Source organism: Artemia franciscana, chromosome 16 (assembly GCF_032884065.1).
Source record: "Artemia franciscana chromosome 16, ASM3288406v1, whole genome shotgun sequence".
Taxonomy (NCBI): domain Eukaryota; kingdom Metazoa; phylum Arthropoda; class Branchiopoda; order Anostraca; family Artemiidae; genus Artemia; species Artemia franciscana.
The window spans coordinates 26748185-26769390 of record NC_088878.1 but is presented as its reverse complement, the minus strand read 5'-3'; the positions used below and the strand labels follow the sequence as shown (position 1 = coordinate 26769390).

Here is a 21206-nt window from a genome sequence, read left to right as displayed (position 1 = left end):
CAACTGGGGCACATTAAAAGTGCTATATAGTCTGACCTCGTGTAAAATACGAGCCTTCCAATAAACAAATATACATCAGGATGTCTTATAAGATACCTTTTCATCTTCTAATAATGTCTTCTTCCAATCATTTATTTTGTGTTTTATGATTGATTTAAATAATGGAATTTACGACAAGCTTGACATGGATTGGCTCTTAACAACACGTTTTGAATTTCCAAAAGTGTGGGTTGTTTGTTTATTTTTATTTCACATCCTCAAAAATCCTTTCCCACGTCTGTTCTTTCCCAGACTGTTCGAATATTAAGACAAACTTTCCCCAGGTCTTTTCCTAGATGGCGACATATATGAATAGAAATAGTTATTTTCGGTCTTTGTTTAAATGAAGTCACCAGCATAACATGAAGTGTTGATTTATTGGTCCGAGTTATACGAACAAAGGGGACTGGGGATGTGGGCATGAGTCTCCAAACAAAGAATCCACATTTTTACGTTCTTCTCTGATTTCTTATTTTTTTAACTAAACTCACTCGTTTTGTGGAATTTTCTTTGTAGTCTTACCACTCGAAATACTCCTCCCTCCCAAGCAGCTTTTTGGACATGTGACTGGGGTATTGTGCTAATCATACAACATAAATATGATTGTCATAAACAAAACCAATTAGCATTTTTCTGCGGGACGAATATTATGCTTATATTATGTTCCAATGATTCTTATGAGTTTATACCTATTATGTGGCAGAGGAAAAACGAATTATACAGCACGTAGCTTTTTAAATTTTCATAGGCAGCGCATTAGCGCTGCTTAAGTCAAGAGTGACATCTGCTCTGTGTTTTTTTGTTCTTTTTATTTTTTACCAAGACACTTTTATCGAAGAATTTGACAAAGAAACTTCGGAAGGAGCTCATTTGATTGGAAATTAAACGATCGATTGGAAGTTGAAAAATGAAAATAATCGACGAAAAATCAATGAAAGAGGAAGGGTCTTAGTTGGTAAAGACAAATAAAGCAATTTTACAGCAATATCTCCCAAACCCATTGGCAGAAATGCTACCCACTCGACAAAAACCGATGGCTTCCCCATATCCCACATAAATTTTGGCTAGTGACGTGTCTGTAACCTATACCAGGATAATATGGGAATTGTGCCGTCCAAAAGAAAAATTCCTCACCGAACAAGAATTTGGCATAAAGAAAACTTGCGTCTGGGCTTTTAAAAACCTTTCCACGGTTTAATGAAACGACATATAAGGTCAGCCAGACTTTGAAGCGTAGTCTATTTGTGGAGAAAAATTGACCCCCAAATTCTGTAAGCTTAGAACCTAATAGTTTTTTAAAGTTTACATCTTATGCTAAGTATTTATCATCACTTTACACTCTGCGTATGAATACTGCGTATGAAACAAGATATATTTTAACCTTAAATAAATATGTAAACTCATCTTTATTTTACTGCTTATAATAAAAAATAGTTCATTTGACAAAGTTTTCATAGTCGGTTTTTTCCATCACAGTCTTCGTCGCGTAGTTTCATTTGCACTGGGCACATATTGACATCGTTACTGCATTTTCCTAAGATAATAAAAAGGGTATAATGAACATATGCTGCCATCTCTAGGATACTAGAGTATTTTAGCAAAGTCCTTAAGGGGCTCTATATATTTGTAGCTAATTCTGAAATTTTCTTGTTTTGATATTACCTATAGATGGATGAATAAATATATAATTATTGCAACAAAAGCCACTTTAGGCCATGACAAAAAACAGCAAATAACGCAAAATAATAACACATAATACTAAAACACTTAACAAAGTATAATAATAATAACCCCGAAAAAGCATAACAATCACAAAACAACCATAAAATTAACACAATTACACAAAATATCGCAAAAATATTAAATGCTTTAAAGCTATATCGACCATTGCCACAAAAAGAAGGAAAAATAAAAATACTACCTTCACACTATATAAAGGAATTCCTACAGTCTAATCTTGTTCCACCTATCCTCTATCCTCAACAAATCTCATCTGTTCTGAACGACTACACGCGCGTACCTCCACACATCCTTAATATCCACTTTAAACTTACTTTTTAAAATTGCAACCGTCCAGTCCTTCCAATTTACCCCATTTCCAAAAGTTTCTACTCTCAGATTCTTGAACTCCTTACAATTTCTCAGTACATCGGGCAAAAATACGGATCCTTCTGTGACCTAAACCTCTCAAAATACTTCCTTTTTTCACCGAAAGGCATAAAATTCCCCTTATTAAAAAAAAACACATTATATCCTGTACATATCCACCTTATATGGGTATGCATATACAGACAGACGATTATTTTTTCGTGGTGGGGGGGGGGTAATTTTATGAGGTGTTCAATAAAATTTAGAAGAAGCTATAAGATTTTGGATATTTTTTATATGCTTTGTAATGTTTCATAAGAATAAGACCGTTTTCCACCAGTTTCTCTGATAGTTATCATTTACCGTGAATGCATAGCTAGGCCGGATCCAAAAGGACCGTGTTAGTGTCTCCCCCCCCCCCCCGCTGAAGTATTTCTGTGAATTATAAATTGGTCTTTAAAATATGTAAAAAAAAAGAATCAACACATCACCAAGAACAAAATACTTTTAACAACCTTCCCCAAATCAATTTGCTAGTTACCCTCCTCCTCCCCTTGGTCCTGCTCCATAGTAAAATTTTATCACAGATCATCTGTTTCAATAGTTACCACGAAATTGCCGAAACTGCTCAAAGTTGTACAGAATTCTTTTCATAGTTTATTATTTATTTCTGGTATTAAATCTCTAGTTTTTTGGTGCTTTCAGGTAAAACCAGAGTCGGTGCTTCGATACCCTGATCAAGTCTTTTTTTTAATCTAAGCCTGGACAGTAGCTTCCTAATTTCGGAACCCTGAAAAATCATGGAAACCGATTTGTCATTTCGATGCTCCAAAAAAGTCCTTATAGACTGTAGATAGCGTGATAGTACATCCAAATAAAAAAGGTAAGGATGGGATCGTTACTTGTTAAAAACGTCATGTCAGAAAAACATAAAATATTGATGTTGATAAAATAAAAGTAGAAAAAATTTCGTAAATGCCAACTTTGTACGAAATTATTTTTTTTGCTCCGAATTAGCTATGGTTTTATTGACGGAAGGCAAAGGGCTAGGCTCGTACACTGGATTTCAAATCATGGAGGTGTTAGACATTTCAGGTTACTCAGCTTCGAAAAAACTCAAAATAGGTAAACTATAAGGATAATAATAGGAGTTTACCTTAGACCTTAGTTCCTCCAGTGCCTCCGGAGGCACACAGGGCGTCGGTGAGTAACCACCGATCTTCCCTCATGTGGGCCACTGCGTACATGTCTTCCCACTCTGAAGCTAGACTCGTCTGGAGGGCTCTTCTTTCATGTTCGTAAGTCCTACAAAGCGTGTTCCTTGGTCTTCCTCAGAGACGTGTGCCTTCTGGTTGCCATTGGAGGAGCACTTTTAGAAGTCTGTGATCTGGTATGTGGATGATGTGTCCAAGGTATCACAATCTACGTTGCCGTGCAATGGTTGCAATATCTGGCTGGACTGTACGGGTACTGATCTCATCGTTGCTAACATGGTCTCTCCCACTGATTCTAAGGGTTTGGCGATGGTAAGGTACCTGTTCTGCAGTTAGTTTAAGGCATTCCATAGTGTAACTCAGGACAAACAGTACATTGCTCAAAAACAACCTGAGTTACAACTTCAGCGATTATACGGTGGATTTCAAGACTAAAAGAAGGCTTTGAAATGATGTGTTGGCCAAGGCTATCCTGGTGCGCAGTTCTTTTTCATGGTCTCCACTGAAAATGACTGTACTCCCTAAGTACTTTAAGTGTGTCACCAGTTTGATGTCCTCTCCTCCTAGTTGGATTCCCATGGGTGAACCACTGATTGACATAGCTTTTGTCTTTGGTGCGTTGATGTGTAGTCCCGATTATTCAGCTTTCTCTGCGAGTTTGTTTGGGAATCCCTGAAGCTGCTGCTTGTTGACTTCTATGAGTCCAACATCGTCGGCGAAGTCAACATCCTGATGAAGTTTTCTGTGATCCAGATTCCATGCCCATTTATCTGTCTAAAGATGCAGTCTATAACTAGAAGAAAGAGGAGAGTTGACAGAACACAGCCCTACCTGACGCAAGACATCACCTTCAAGTAGCGTGTGTTGCCGTCCGATGTTTTAATACAGCATTCCATCTCTTCGTACTTGGCAACTATTATACGGATTAGCTTCTCGGGAATGGCTTAAAACCTCAATACTCTCCACAGGTTTGACGATCTACTGTATCAAAGGCCTTTTCAAAGTACACGGATAGTATATACGAGCGCTTTCTCCATTCTTCAGATTCTTCCATAAGGGTGTGTATAGTAAAAATAAGGTTGGCATAAGATCGTTTTGGCCGAAATCCACGCTGTTCTTGAAGTAAGTGAGGATCAAGGACAGCTTGGAGTCTTTCTAATATTATCGTCGTGATGAGCTTCGCAGTGATCGAGAGAAGATTGATTCCTTTATAGCTACCGCATTCTTTCGTGCCTCCTTTCTTAAAGAGTTTGACTCAGGTTCCTGTTCCCCAGTCTTTGGGAAACTTTTCGGTCTGTCAGAGGAGCAAGAAGAATTAATAAGGTTATATAAATCAAATTCAGAAAAAACATCACTTAGATTTTGAAAGGTGTAAAGAGCGTAAGGCCCCCTCCTGTTCACAGGCCTGTCAATGGATGGATTTTCTCCAATGGAGAAGAGTAGAGCTGTAAAAAACTTGTATGATTTCCCATTTCCATAAATTACTTCATATTGTGCATATAAACTTGAGTTTTGTGGGGGTGGTAGCTGCCTCAGCTACGGAAAAGCATCTACGAGCTGTTTTTGGATTGATTGTGTAATACAATCTATGCATTTGAATGTCTTAGAGCTATTCATAATGATGGAGATAGTCCAGAAGACAAATTTACTTCCGAAAAACAGAACCACCCATTCATCAGTGACCACTCCTACCGTCAAGAGCGAATCTAGAATTTTTGTTTAGAAAGATTTTTCCAGAGGGACGGTTTAAAATAAAAACGTTGCGAAAATTTGTTTATATGAATTTTGGTGTTTGTGCATGTATTACGAAACAATACAATATACAATGATACGAAACACATTCAAGAATTTCGCTCTGTAAGAGCTGACAAAGGTTGTGATTTGATTATTTTGAGTGAAAGAAACTACGATGTCGGTATACTTTAATTAAATATGTAATATATAGATGTGGTTAGCGATTAGGTTAGGTATTCAATATAATTCGTTCTGAGCGGCGTGATTTCCATAATCCTGTGTTGTAGTTTCCATAGTTTTGTTACTAAAGTATTATATTTTCATCATATTTTGGTATATTTCATTAGGATTAACCTAACTTCACTTATTCAGTGTGTTCCATATAGATAAGAAGTTCCAAATTTTTGTGTCTGACGGAAAGTGTCCATGGAGCGTTTGTGTCCATGGAGCCTTTGTAGAGGTCTGTGTTTGTGCTATTGAGCTGTTTTTTGGTTTAAGAAATATATCTTATGACGATAAGACAATTATATGAGCTACTCTGACTTAGTTTCATCAAAATCATGGATGAGGGGGGGTAAATTTAGGGCTAGTTTTCCCAATTCAAGTGAAAATAACAGTGAAAAGGGAAAATGAGCCATATAGTAACATAGGGCAAAAATATACTGAACAAAACCTAACCCGTTTCTCTGGATGCTTGAATTATGGAGGCTTATCATAGTACTGACAATTTTTTCGCAGAGACTAAATTACAGCTGGGGGGGGCAAACTGAGGTCTGGAGGGTGAAATCAAGTCTGGTAGGGGCAGTTACCCCTTTCTGCCCCATAGAAAATTACCCCCTTGATGCGCTATAAAGTATTTGTGGTTATTCAAACTAAGGGAAAAATGAAGGAAGAATATTTCACCGATTCCTCGAAACCCAAGTAAAAAATTTTCACGACGGATTTTGACTTCATTCGATTTCCCAGGGTTCCAGAATTACCATACTGCTATCTCACCCCTAGGAACTTTTGGGTCTCGAAATTACTAAACTACTAACCTGGTTTTATATCTCGAATAACGCTGGATCGGGTGACGAAGACCTGATTTTAGTGAGAACTAATTATAAGTAGTGAAGCATTTGAAACTTGATTAGGTTAAAATTGGATAGAGTTAGTTAGAAATCAAATTAATTAGATGATTAATATAAATAATTGATTAATACTAATTATTGTTAACTGATTTGAAAAGTTAGTTTAACTGATTAGAATTCACGACATAAAATTAATTAGAATTAATTTTTAGATCTACTAGATGATTATTGTTAGTTATTAAACAATAAAAAGCTTTTTTTTTAACTAAAAGTAAAGAGCGACATTGAAACTTACAACGAACAGAAATTACTTCGTATATGAAAGGGGCTGCTTCCTCATCAGCGCCCCGCTCTTTACGCTAAAGTTTGACTCTTTCTCTCAGCTCTGCTTTTTAAAACAGTAAAAAACTTTAGCGTAAAGAGCGGGGTGTTGATGAGGAAGCAGCCATTTTCATATACGAATTAATTTCTGTTCGTTTTAAGTTTAAATCTGGCTCCTTGCTTTCAGTTAAGAAAAATGTGTTTTTTAAATTAATTTTTGAACGTTTTTGAATCAATGCATGTTTTGATTTTGGCTCTCCGCAGAGGAACAATTAAAACGAAATTTGCATTTTTTTTTTGGCTAAATGGCTTTCTCATAGTTGATCGAATGATTTTGAGAAAAAAGGAGTGGGGGAGGATGCCTAGTTTTCCTCCGATTTTTTGGTTACTTAAAAGGGCAACTAGAACTTTTAATTTTTTACGAATGTTTTTATTAGTGAAATATATAAGTAACTTATAAATTAGCTTACGTAACGAACTTTTGTATTTTCATGTTTTTATTACATATATGGGGGGGGGGGGTTCAACCCCTCGTCAGTACCTCGCCCTTTATACTAAAGCTTAAATTTTGTCCCATTTCATTAAGAATAAATAGTTGAAATTACTAAAAATACTTTAGCGTAAAGAGCGAGGTATTACGAGGAGGTGAGCCCCTCATATGCGTAATAATTTCTGTTCGTTTTAAGTTTTAATACTGCTCCTTAATTCCAGTTGAAAAAACTTCTTCATATTTATTTTTTCATCTTTTTTTTTAAATAACGCTAGAAAATCCTGCGCTCCCTTCATGGACATTGTCCCCCTTCTCAACCCCCCCAACCAAGAAATCCGCCTGAAAACGTCTGTACACTTCCCAATAACCATTACTATATGTAAGCACTGGTCAAAGTTTGTAACTTGTAGCCTCTCACAGGGACTGTTGGGGAGTAAGTCGTCCACAAAGACACAGTTGTAAGGTTTTTCGACTACGCTTAAAAAATACAAAATTCCACATTTTTGTAGATAGGAGCTTGAAACTTCTGCTGTAGGGCTCTCTGATACGCTGAATCTGGTGGTGTGATTTTTGTTAAGATTCTATGGCTTTTAGGGGGTGTTTCCCCCTATTTTCTAAAATAAGGCAGATTTTCTCAGGCTCGTAACTTTTGATGGGTAAGACTAAACTTGATGAAACTTATATATTTAAAATCAGCATCAAAATGCAATTCTTTTGATGTAGCTACTGGTATCGAAATTCCATTTTTAGAGTTTTGGTTACTATAGAGCCGGGTCGCTCCTTACTACAGTTTGTTACCACGAACTGTTTGATTTGGTTAAAATTAATTATTATTTATTGATTTTATTAATTACATTAATTAATTAAAATTAAGATTGAATAGAATTAATATTAATATTCTAATGTTCTGTGCGTTCAACTTTTCACGAGACCAAAGCAAGGGCATATCCAAAAGTTTTGTCCTAGGGGGAAGGGGTTTATACAAAAGAACTACAGAAAACATATTAAGAGTTTGCTTATATGTATTTTTATTAGGTTTTTGAGAGTCAGATAAAATTCCAGGGAGAGGGTTCAATCTCCTCAGCCCCCTAGATACGGCCCTGGACTCAAGTCTTATTTATGCAGTGCTGATTGATATCCACTTACTTAGTATTCAAGAGGAAAAATCCGGCTTAATTTTCTAGTTTCTGGCTCGCTAGGACTGCGTTCTTCATTATGAGCGTTATTCGAGAAACTGAACTCTCCAATTCTGGGATATGGGTTTAACTGCTGCCTTTTTCCAATTCTCGGAAATGGAATTAGTCCTTGACGTTTAGCTGAAATAGAAAAATGACAGTTTTTTTATGAGACCATTGTCAGGATTGTCACTAAATTTTTGGTTTATAACGTATTAGATATACTTACTTACTATACTTTCATATACTTACTAAAAGAGTAACATATACTAATGTGGATATTAAATTCACGCTATTTACCAGTACCAAAGGGTCAAATCCGTAGAAAGCACAATTCGTAACCCACAAACAACATGCTAAACTCCATAAAGAATAATACTATAATACGTTGGTAGCAGGGGGAGGGGCAAATTTGAAAGTCATATAGAAATTAAAGTAGAAAAAAGAAAACAGAAAAGTTACAAGAAACAAAATTCTTGGCTAAAAATATAGTTTTAAAGAAAACTACACATTTTATTTGAGAGAAAATGTCATAATCGTAAAGTGTCGATCAGCTTTTGCACGCTGAATGGGGGAAAATTTACCTACCCCTATCCCAGATTCTGCTCTCCTTTGGGTAGAGTTACGATTTTGTTTTAACTTGTGCATCACAAATTAACCTGCATGGTTGGGAATAAATTAATTCCGATAAAAAAAAAAGGTAAATTATACATTTACGATGTCTATTATGCTCGTAAAATAGTATTATTGAATTAAAAATATGAACATAATTCTATCTTCTTATCAGGGTTTTTTTTTAATGAGAGAAGAGGAACCTGACGGCACATCAGGAGTTCTTGTCACAGTACAAAAAGGCGATGGTTATTCAAAAGATATTTTTCTCTTTATCTAGCATTTACTGTAAAGCATAGCTTTACAAATTTACAAAATTGCTTAACTGTAAAGCATAACTTTACAAATGAACCCCTAACCAAACAAGTTCTATCGAAAAGCCCAGAGAGTTTTCTCTTATTGGTTTCTTAAAAAAGGGAAACATCTACGTCAGCTGAAAAAGAACACACAACCGAATAACACAACTGAAGAACAATAACTTTGCTTTGGTTTCTTCCAAAATATACAGTATCTCTGTTCTTTTCCATGTTAATATTTTGGGAATGGGGCTTCGGTCTAAAAATTGTTTTTCTCTGCACCTTGGACGCCAAAAACTCTACAGCACAATAATTAGCTTTTAATTAGTTTAATTAAAGCTTTTAATTAGCTTTTAATTAGCAAGACACCTTTTTCAATGTTTCTGCTCCCTACAATTTTTTTTTGCATGCATAACACTTTTTAAGGCATCCCAGCCGAAAAGCATTATTTCGTAAAAGAACAAAAAAGAAGTCAATTGATTTCAAAATCTTGTCTTTATAGTAATGTACTTATTCATTGCATCAAAATAAGTGTGAGCTAAAAGGCTTGACTTTACAATTGATAACGTTAATAATAATGGATGGCTTAAGTTGGGCCTAGCCACGAGTTTAGTTTAATTGAACATGCTGTTCTATGAGTGTTTTGTAGCAAGATGGGGATAAGAGAATTTTCCTAACTTTACTAGCTAGTTAGCATCGGTGGTTTCAGGGGGGGGGGTGTTGTAGCCCTGGATTTTAACCCCTCCCCTAAATCTTCTAAAAAAATTTGGGATGGGATGGGATTTTCCTTGCAAATGCCTTTTTAGTGAATTTATATTTAAAAAAAGACAAAAAGACAATCTGTTGGTTTTAAACACGACAACTTTACTCCCTTAAATATGTAGCCCCCTCTAATCGTTCATTAATTAATGCCGCTGGCTCACACTAAGTTCGCTGGTTTCATCTAATATCAAGAGTGTAAATGACACAATTTACGATAGTACTAACTTGACTTGGACTTATGATGACTTCGAACTTACTTATTTATTGCAGTGGCCTATCCAAACTTTATATAAGCTCAAAGAAATCAAAAGTGTGTCAAATGCTGAATCTGCTATAAATAGCCATACAGTACGAACTATTAGTTATAATTTTCTAATGGCAATCAATTAGAAAAAGAAGGGAATCTGTTGGTTTGTTTGAATCATATCAGGACGAACAATGTAGTCGACACGTCTTATTTCCGTAACCTCCCCGTCTCGCTATTGCACTCGTGCGCTTGTGCACTGAGAAGATTTTAGAAACTCTAGCAAACATGTTAAATTGGAAACCAATATCACCGTTAAGTTTTTTGTAAGTAAACACACTTTTTCTTACTTTTCTCGTTAAGTTTGCTATGATTTTGAATTGGTTTCCAGCAATTAGGTAGAACAAAAAATAAACTTTTAATATATATACATATATTAACTATAAGTTCAACAATTTCTCTGCTATTAAGGGACAAGAATAGAAAAAATATGTTTGCATTTAGTCTAAATGATCATACTTTTCTGACCTTTTCCTTCAATTATTTTATATTTTTCAATAGTTGTCAGGTATCAAATAGATTAAATATATAGATTAAAGATATCTTTCCACAGATATAGAAGCTTTGACTAGACTATAGGCTGCCTCCGGCTCTTGCTGGAGAAAAAAAAAATGCAAGAATCGACAACAGGAGTAAAATCTACCACCAACTACCCCCGTGGCAGAGGAGCATTCTGCCACTTCACTAGGCACGAATAACGCAGATTTTTGTGTCTCCAAGTTGTAGGAGAAATTGAATTGGCCAAGATCCTGTTATTTTTTATGTTCTTTTATTCGTCAGGGAGGAGTGGTGGTTCTGGCCACTCTTATGCCCGGGTAAAATGTTAATCAGCACCCCCTGCCTCCCACAAAATTTTCAGTCTGAATTTTAACAAAATTTTCATTTATTAACTAGCTAACAACTCTATTTATTATTCTTCAATTTATCATTTAGATTATTCAATTATTTAACAACTACTGATTATTTTATTTTGATCATTATCAAAAAATTATTCTACTTGTTTTAATTTATTTTATTTTTATTAATTAAATGATAAGTTACTAATTACTTTCATTTATTAACTGTGTCCTCAACTGTATTATAATAAAAATAAAAGTTCACCAATTGAAAAATGATTATAACCGTTAGATTATTCAATATAAATTTTGCGCCCATAAGATTCCCGCACCCAGGATTTTATATATCCTCCCCTAAAACCACACTTATGACCCTCCTTTAAAAACACCTCTGTAAGTGCAAGGGAGAGGGGAAACCTATAATCAAATGTTTTATATTCATTAAAAGTCAATCTTTTATATTCATTGAAAAGTTGTGAAATTGACAATCCGTCAGGGAGAAAAGCTGATTATAACAAACAAAAACCAATAACAGTTTAACTTAACCGAAAGAAATAGAAAACTTGTCCGAGGGGATAGCAAAAATACGAACCTGGTAAAATAGCAACAAACTCTTATTCCATTCTTACTTCATCCTTTAATTACACTTATTTGTTTTTAGAACTAAGCATACTTTTTATACTTTTAGCAACTTTAGATATGGCGCCTAAAATTGTCATTTTCAGTTTATTATTGGCACTTTAGGAAGGTGTTATACAATAGGTGTAGACAATAAGAAAATATAGACTTCAAAGTTTCATCGCTACTCGATGCGACTTTTCATTGAGTACTCGATGTGCTCTTTTCAACTAAGATTCTACGAAAAACTACGTTTGATTGATCAATAGTTTTGAATTGGACCTTAAAACATCACTAAGATGCAAGGGTTGATATAGAGAAAAATCGTAGGGGGGATGAAGGCAACGTGACAAGGGTGCCGATGAGCAAAATCTTGGAGGGGGATCAATGTGACAAAGGTGCCAAAAAAGGTGAAAAAAAGAAACAAAAATAGGGAATGATGGCACCAGAAAAATATTAGGGGGGAAGGGTCCAAAGCCCCCTACACCTGAATTCTCTAGTTCTGTGATGAGGCCCGTGCACTTGTTCTATTGGTGGTAATTGAGAAGGAGGGACACCCTCGCAGATTTTTTTTTTCCTGGCTAGGTTTGGAAAAACACCTTTTGTAGCCATTTCACTGGAAAAGACTTCTTTCCATTTGAAAAAACCGGTTATCTATATATGCCAATAAAGCTAGTGCAAATAAACCAGCTAATTATGTTTCCTTGTGCTTCTAGGGTTATAGAAAATTAGCACTAAACTGAAAACATGAAAGCCAAGCATAAAAACAGAAATATTGACTTGGGAGTCAGAAGTGAGTACGTAGCCTGACAACAATAAACTAATCTATAAAGCTTTTCATACTTTTACAGCAGTTTTGACATCATTAACTATCACTATACAATTACAACTATCTTAAAAACATAAGCATAAAATTGACTGGGGAAAATCAAACAGGAATATTGACTAGGGATTTAAAAGTGATTACGTAGCCTGACAAAAATAAACTAATATATAAAGATTTTTATAGTCTAGTAACTGTCAATACACAATTATAAGTATCTTAAAAACATAAGCATAAAATTAAATAATTGTAATAACTGCAGTCATTGAACAGCATGCAGAAATATTAGATTGATTTATCAGGTAACCTTTTGGTCTCGCCAGCTATAACAATCTTAAACTAAAAGAAATTATATATACAATTATATACAGCTATATACAACCTTAAACTGTAAGAAATACGCTTTAAAATGCTTTATCTTTATGCTTTTAAGTGTCCTTAAATGATTTACTTTTACTATACCTAAACTCCTATACTATTTTGTGTTTTCAGTAAAGTGCTAGTTTTCTATAGTCCTAGAAATATAGGAAACATAATTAGTTGGTTTATTTGTACTAGTTTTGTTGATATATATTAGATAGGCGGTAAAGTAATAAATTTTGTTCGTTTTAAGTTTCAACTTCGCTCTTTACTTCCCTGGGAAATTTGTTTTTTTTATTAATTTTCGTACAATATCGTGTCATAATCGTAAACCAGAGATCTGAGCCTAAAAAATATTTACTCTGGAAACACTCACATTGTCCCAGAATCTGCCACCAGTGACCTCCTGCTCCTCTGGGACTGAACTCGGATAAAGAAGGATCTGATCTTCCGACTCTGGGGTATGGGATGAGGAGAGGCCGTCGAACCTTTTCGTAAACAGCTGAAAAGATATTAAGAAGTCGCTTTATACATTGTAATGTTAATTAAGGCGATGTTGGACAAAGTGTGAACAACTTGCACATTTTGACTAAGATATGCTTTTAGTGTGTTAAAGCCATACAGCTTGTACAAGACACTGGGATACCACCCAGTTCAAAACCAATCACTAGATTTTAGTGATTTTTTGGTTGATTTTGTGATTTTCTTCAATAATCTAGGAATTTACTTGCTGATTTACTGAATTTTTTGGTTTAGGCAATAAAAAATCACTGGAAATAGTAATAAATCACTAGGGGTGGCAGTTTAGTTTAGAAGTTTAGGGAGGGAACGTTCAGTCTAAATTTTAAATAGACTGAATGAATAATTTGTTTTATGTCGCTTATTCAGATATGGTAGCTATTATTTTAATAAATTTTAATAATGAAACATTATCACGGAAACAATTTTACAGAAATTTTAAAAGAGATCCTGACATCCTCAAAAATAGTGTCAGAACAAAATGGAAAGTGCCTTATTGGAATTGCCGTGTCAAAAACCCCATTGGGGAGAATAATTGGCCCCGTTCTTGAATAACAAGGAAATTCATTTTTTGAATGGAGAGCAGTCATGTGCCTTCTTTTTCTTGTTTTCGTCGCTACTAGGGCACTGGACATCATGGAAAATCGTTTAAGGGCTGATTTGAAAGTTGAGCTAGGCTAGTTCTGGTGACTAAGCAAGTTCTAGGCTAGGCTAGGGGGTGTCCATCAGCAAGATTTAGGAAGGATGGGGGCAAAATTGTATTTTTGACACCTGGAGGGGTGCAAAATTTACTTTGGTATCTGGAAGAGGGAAAATTTGTTGTTTTTTGGTTTTTACAATTAAAATTCTGAATAAGGGAGTTTTTCAATGAAAATACTTTAAAAAGAGAATATGAAAAAATCTAGGGAGGGGGGCGGGCAAAACTGGAACAAGGATTCAGACACCCCTTCTATTCCCAAGCGACACCACTAAAACTAGCAGGCAAAAGCATTATCGTAGAGAGGTGTTTAGAGACTCGATTCAAAGCTATTGATAATTTGAGTATGCTTTTTATAGATTTATAGGCGGAAATAGGATGAAAAAGCCGCAAAGATTGTTTAAATTGCCTTGTGATTTAGGTTATCTTACCATCATAAATTTCTAGCTTGTAATAAACGTGTGATTGGGGACAGCAACAATTATAAAACAAGCACTATTATCGAAGACTTAATAGTGTATCAGTAAAAACACTGTTTTGGCCATGGTCACCAAGGTTCGAATCTTGGGTAGGACAACTTTTTTTAATGCGCATTGTCTTTCAAGCACCTGTTCATTTCCATGACGAATTCTCGTAAAATTTTGAAGTCCCAGAAACAGAACTAAATGAAAGTTTACTTTCTGATAAAAAATTCTCATGCGTTAAAAAATATATCCTTGATTTTGAAATGAAACTTCCTCGAGCCATACAGAACAAACCATATTTGTTAGGAATGTATTAAGGATGGTAGAACTATGAGGGCAAATCTGAAAGAGAAAACGACAAATTGCAAACATAAAATCAATAGCGGCTGGTTTTCTGACAAAGACATTCAAAATGTTGGTTTTTAAATAAAAGTTACATTGGATGGAAGACCCCTGCTCTTTGGCATGCCAAAATAAATTTCGCATCAAGAATTTCGACGAGCAGCAGCAAACGACCGATCTACCAAATATGTGTTCAAATAACATTGAATTCAGAAGAGTGTCATGTTGCAGAAGATAGTCGGAAATGCCAAGCCGAAGCTTAAATAATGAAAGAGAAACTAGATAAGTTATTTCACGTAAGATATATTAAAAAAAAATGCCTAGGGTTTGGATAATAGCTTTGTGAATATGGGGGAGGTAAAGGGGTTGAAGGCTGTGGTGAAAGCTGACAATCCACAAGCTGTTTTATCAGCTGTGTCTTCTATAGCCTGACTATGTGCGCGTCTAGCACCTGCGAGGAAATAACCATACAATTTAGCACGTTTGTTTGCGACGTATGTTATGTATAGTATTCACCGAAAACTGCTTACACAGAGATTAAATAACAAAAAAAGAGACTTTTTCATCTGAAAGTAAGGAGCAACAGTAAAACTTAAAAGGAATAGAAATTATTACGAATATGGGGAGGGTTGTCCCCCTCCACAATACCCAACTCTTTACGTTGAAGTTTTTAGTATTTTAAGTAGCTTCTGATTCTAATTAAACGACCCTTATGCTTCAGGAATTGGGACAAAAGGTCGGACCTTAGTGTAAAGAGAGGGGTATTTAGGAAGGGGCAACCTTCCTCATATTCGCAATATTTTCTGTTCGTTTCAAGTTTTAATGTTACTCCTTACTTTCAGGTGAAAAAAGTTGTGTTTTGAAATTTCTGATCTTTTTTTAGTCTTGCTGGAAAATCTAGCTCCCCTCCATGGAAATTCCTTTCCCCCAGAAAAATTCCTCCATGAAAAGATCCTCCCAGTTAGCTTCCCAGTGTGATTTTCATTGAGGTTGCTTGATATCTTGAGGGATGTTTCCCCCTTTTTCAAAAATGTGGCGAATTTTCACAGGGTTGTAACTTTTGACGGGTAGTATTAGACATGACGGAGCCGTCCTGGCTAATTGGCTGGCACGCTAGTTTGAGGATTCTTTGTCCATGGGAGCACGGGTTCAATCCCAGGCCTGGCCAGTTATTTGGTTTGGGACGGGGGTCAATGTCGTGACTCTGTTAGCTCAGCCAGAGTTCACCCAGCTCTAAATGGGTACCTGGAGAAATCTTGGGAAGGTAAGGAGAAAGGGTGTGCGAAATCACAGGATGGTTGTCCCCCAGCTCCCCATTGCAATTCTTGATTGAGTGGGACTGCCACGAAACGGATACCAGTACCACCAGTTTAGACCTGAAGGTTCTAGTGCCGTCTTACTTAGTTACTTATTTATTAGACTTGATGAATTTTATATACTCTGAAAAATCATCAAAATTCGATTCGTTTGACGTATCCATTGTTACTAAGACTGTTTCTTAGAGTTTGAGTTACTATTGAGCCTCATCGTTTTTTACTTACACTTCGTTACCAAGAACTGTTAACGAATACGAAAAATCATAGACTGCTGAAAATTCGTGATGTCCGCTGGTTATAACTCAAGTTGTAGTTCTGCGCATTTTAGAACAATGGGGAACACTTAAAATTCACTTTTACGAAGAATTGAAAGCATGAATCTACAGAAAAGGTCCTGAAAAGAAAGTAAAACGTGTATGCTAACTGAACTTGCAGTTTCTGTGATTCATTTTCCCACAAGTCAACAAGTTGAATGTTCTGTTTCAAGCGGAGGGGTTAGACTGCACTATCTTTACGAACATATCTCTAAATTATCCAAAACCCTCCTTTGGAAGTTTGTACCCCCAGAGGTAGTCGAAAAAACCCGTCAGGTATGTAAAACCCGTCCAAGCCCGAATTCATTTTGCCTCTCGCAAGAATCTATGTTGGAGCAAACGTGGATGCTGATGAGATAGAACTGCGTGTTCCTTAAGTTTTATCTGAAGGAGTTTCAAGTTGGCTTTTCAAGTTCTACAAAACCTGTAAGGTTTTGTAGAAAATGAAAGTGATTGACCCTGTTGTGGCAGCCTCTGGCAAAGAAGACTTGGTACCAGTACTTGTCATGGCTCATAACCTAGTCGATTGGTAGTCTTAGGAGGAAAATCTCACTAGCAATCAATTCCTACCAAATCTAGGCGTTTGCCACCTCATTATTTACAGAGCCCCGAAATTTTTTTTTGGTGGAGGGGAGGGGCCAAATGAGCTTGAGAAAGGCCTTGGCTTCACAACATCTTCAGAGCTTTACCCATTCATGTTCCCTCTCATGTCTCTTCCATATTTATCCTCATGGGTCGAACGTATTTTTAGCGCAGTTTCAGTTTTAAAAAACGAAGCTTTGAAACCAGATTACAGTTGAGACGGTTTACTCCTTGATTCGTACTAGGGAACAGTTCTACAACCATGGTACTCGTGTCTCTTGAACCCTCGGGAAAAAAAAACTAAGGGTAAGAAGAAGATTCAAGGAAAGAAACTGGAAAGATGCTGGAAAGAAACAAATTAAGGGAAAAAGCAAAGGGAAGAAGAATAAATACTTCACGAAAAAAAAGATGCTAAAGAGAAAGAAATTGAGCCTTTTACTCCTGTATTGAGACCACTCACTCCTTATTCGCCCTAGGGAGCAGTTCTGAGACTATAGTACTGGTGTCTCTTAAATCGTCAGGAAAAAAGGAAAAGAGAAGAAGAAGAAACACTTCACGAAAAACAAAATACTGAAGAGAAAGAAATTGAGTCTTTTACTCTTAAATTGAGTTCACTCTTTATTCGTCCTATGGAGCAGTTCTGTAGCCATGGTACTGGTGTGTCTTGAATCCTCAGGAAAAAAAGAAAAGGGAAGAAGAAGAACTACTTCACGAAATACAAGATTCCGAAGAGAAAGAAATTGAGTCTTTATCATCAATCAAAACCTATGATGCGATACTCAGAAGTATTTTCTTGCAATTGTACTTTCTGAAAAACTGATTTGTTTTGTGTTCCTAAGGAAATCCTGATTTTTTTATAATTTAAAAGAAGTCAATGCTACTTTTTCGTTCAATCGTATCTGTTACAGTCGATGATTTAATAACAATATGCTGAGTAACTCTGATTATGTCAGATTTGCCAGCTCCTGGCTAATTAAGTATGGTCAAAAATGTATCAGCCTATATATTATGCTTCTTTGGGTCCAAGCGAAGTCGTATGAGTCTATAGGGAAGGAGTTAGATTATGTGCTCTAACCATAGATACAGCCCGACAATTCGTATGATGGGAAAGAAAAATTGGACATGTGCCTATGCCTGCCTTTTCAAAGCACCCCATATTCCAAATGGCTAAGCCAGTTGCAGAAATTGACACGTCTATGGAAAGCCAATCTTCCATTCAATCTAAAAATTCTGTACCTGCTGGAAAATATAAAGAACTGGCAGAGAAAAGTAAGTAATATCCAAAAACGAAATCTGCGAGACTCGCGTTTTGGATTTGAGACTTGCGAGTCAGTTTCAATCCGTGATTCCGGTACCATCTTTTATAGACTCGTGGTCCAAAAAAAACGAGTCTCGTGTGTTCCATTTTAAAACTACCGAAAAACTGGTGGACCCCATTCGCCGCCCAGAGAGGGTACTGTTTGAAGGGAGATGCGCTAAAATTTTTGGTGTTCTGTACACATTTTCCCGTAAAGTACAATTTTAGAGCTTTTTTTGGGACAAATCAAAATATTAAATAGCAACACTGATTCCCTGAAACGTCATCATGCTGCATACGTCATACATGCTGCATACACTGATTCCCTGAAACGTCATCATGCTGCATACACTATTTTACTATTAATCCTTGTACGGCTTGGACGAAAGTGATAGGATTAAAATTATTATTTAAAGAGGTTGGGTAAATGACAGAGGTAAAGTAAGATACAATTTACAACAACTGCATTTTTAGTAGCACATATAGTAATAGCAACGTGGTTTGTTTTATATAAAGTAAAATTAGGTTTTTATACTTATTCTGTTAAAGTATAGTGACTGAAATATGTTCTAGAAGTAAGAGGTAAAAATTATTGATTGGTAAATAGAAAACAATAAGGTTACCAACTTTGATGTTAATAAGTTTTATTAATAGAATATACTACAAAAAAAAATTTTGTTGGAGTTTTATCCTATAATTTCTTGCATTCATTTTATTTTGTTATATTTTTGAACACTAAAAGTTATCAATGTTGTGGTCAGTGAAAGACTTTGGAGAAACTAAGTCTTAAAATAGCCTTATTTTCTCACTTCTAATGGAATATTCCTATCCTAAAAGAACGTGGTGTTTCTTTAGGTCGGTTTTGTGCTTCAGCAAAGTGTTAATTCCTATAATTTTATAAACGGTGAAAAATATGACGTTAGTTTATTTAAGCTTGTCTTGGGATATATTTCTTACGCAATATTTGGAAGCAATAATTTTCCATCGTTTTAAGATTCAACTTCGCGTAACTTCCGAAAATTTCGATTTTCTTTTAATTTAAATTTTGCTCTAAGAAACTGACCTATCGTAAGAGCAGATATACTGGCCTTTTTTCTAAGAATTATTGTTTCTGGTGGAGAGAGAGGATTGGAATATAATTTCGACAAAAGACCAAAATAGGATAATTGAATGGTACAATAAATTATGAAGAGAGAGAGAGAGAGAGAGAGAGAGAGAGAGAGAGAGAGAGAGAGAGAGAGAGAGAGAGAGAGAGAGAGAGAGAGAGAGAGAGAGAGAGAGAGAGAGAGAGAGAGAGAGAGAGAGAGAGAGAGAGAGAGAGAGAGAGAGTTTGAAAGAGAGTCATACAAATCTTGGAGCTGAACGAAGTGAAAGAAAATGTGGCCGACGGTCAACTTACTGGGTGGAAATACTCGTGACAATTTAGGGCCGCTTCAAGTCAAAGTTAGATGCAAGTGGCAGTTCAACTAGATTCTAGGGACATTTCTTGGAATATTGCCCCGGTATCTGGAATATTTCTTTGGCATTTCTTGGAATATTGCCAGGACAACCGAAGTCCCTTGTCTTTATATTTCCATAATCTTTCCTAATTGATGTAATAATGAATTTCTAATTATGTATGAATGTTAGGAGGTGGTCGTAATAAAGGCATTGCAAAAAGGTTCACAAGCAAGACTGCAAGGGAAGAGCATAAATTCGAAAGATTTGATTGGTCGGCCAGAAAATACCTCTGGCAGGTCGGTACGCAGAAAAACCAAGATAAATGTTGCCCTCTGCGTTATAGTAGGCAGATAATTCATATTATTTATCGACTATAGTCGGAAAAGCTATTTTTTCAGTTTAGCTTCTGAGAAAATTAGGTAGATGAATGCAATTTTAACTAATTTTCATGGATTTGATGTTAACTTGCATTAATTGCTATTGAGTTAACTAACACTCAAATTAGTTTTAAGGTGTTATTTTTCTGTTGATGAGATTATCCTGGTGGGATACATTGGAATCAAGGGCTAGGATACACATAAAAAAATTGAAGGAGAAAAAGGAATATTTAACGCCTAAATCTCTCAAATTATGCCCAAATTTTGTTAATTACTATGACTTTACATTTTATCTCTTAGAAGGGTACAGATTAAATGAAGAAAATCAACAAAGGTTTATCCTATTCTTCTTCTATATACTTAACGAGAAACTATTATGAATTAGGACCGAAAGCTTTCTCCCCCTTATCTGCGTAAAAATGTTTTTTGTTGTCCCTAGTGCCATCTACATCAAATTTTAAAGCAGAGCTGCCAAAAAATTGGCCCTGCCCGACTTTGCCATTATGAATGCGATTGCACAATATGTTTTTGTGGACAAGAGACAATGCATACTGATAATGTAAGAACGTAAAACCTGTATACCCTTTGCAAAACCAGGTTTAAACGACCCAATTACCTATTTCAAGATGTAAATGTTAAAAGTCGGCTTTACCTTGAACAGAAAATGCTGATGTAATCAAAATAAGGGTAAAACAACACAAACTATTCATCCTAGCTGAGGTCAAAGACTTAAGTGAAAAAGTTTGAAGCATCCAATCCTATATATACTATTCCCTCCACCCCCAAACTACATTAGCTTTAGCGTGATTTAAGTTCATCGCCGCTAAGAGGTCATATATTGTACTAAGAAAAGTCTATTAGACAGGGTCTTAACATACAGGCGTTTTGCGGAAACGACACTGACATGCTAATCGGAAATTATCACGTAAAGGGTGATTGTTTTATATTTATTGAGCTATTAGGGTGTGTAATTCTGCACTTATGACGGACTGATATTACATGGTGTGAAATTGAGATGTTGAGTATTTTTCTTTTTTTCACTACGCCACCGAATGGTTAAAGCTTGTGAAGAAATGTTTCAAAATAGCAGTTAAGCAAGGATTAATTAGCAAGGAT

General features: G+C 35.7%; 1 protein-coding gene across 1 annotated transcript; it reads right to left on the bottom strand.

Annotated features, from left to right (window-relative positions):
• Nucleotides 1-1426: 1426 nt before the first annotated feature.
• On the bottom strand, nucleotides 1427-20846 carry LOC136036866 (uncharacterized). The gene is made up of 4 exons (XM_065719197.1): nucleotides 20743-20846; nucleotides 13119-13244; nucleotides 8103-8272; nucleotides 1427-1573 (listed from the first exon to the last, which is right to left on the bottom strand). The coding sequence occupies exons 1-3, from the start codon at nucleotides 20840-20842 to the stop codon at nucleotides 8103-8105; spliced, it is 396 nt and encodes a 131-aa protein (XP_065575269.1). The 5' UTR covers nucleotides 20843-20846; the 3' UTR covers nucleotides 1427-1573.
• Between the last annotated feature and the right edge of the window lie 360 nt (nucleotides 20847-21206).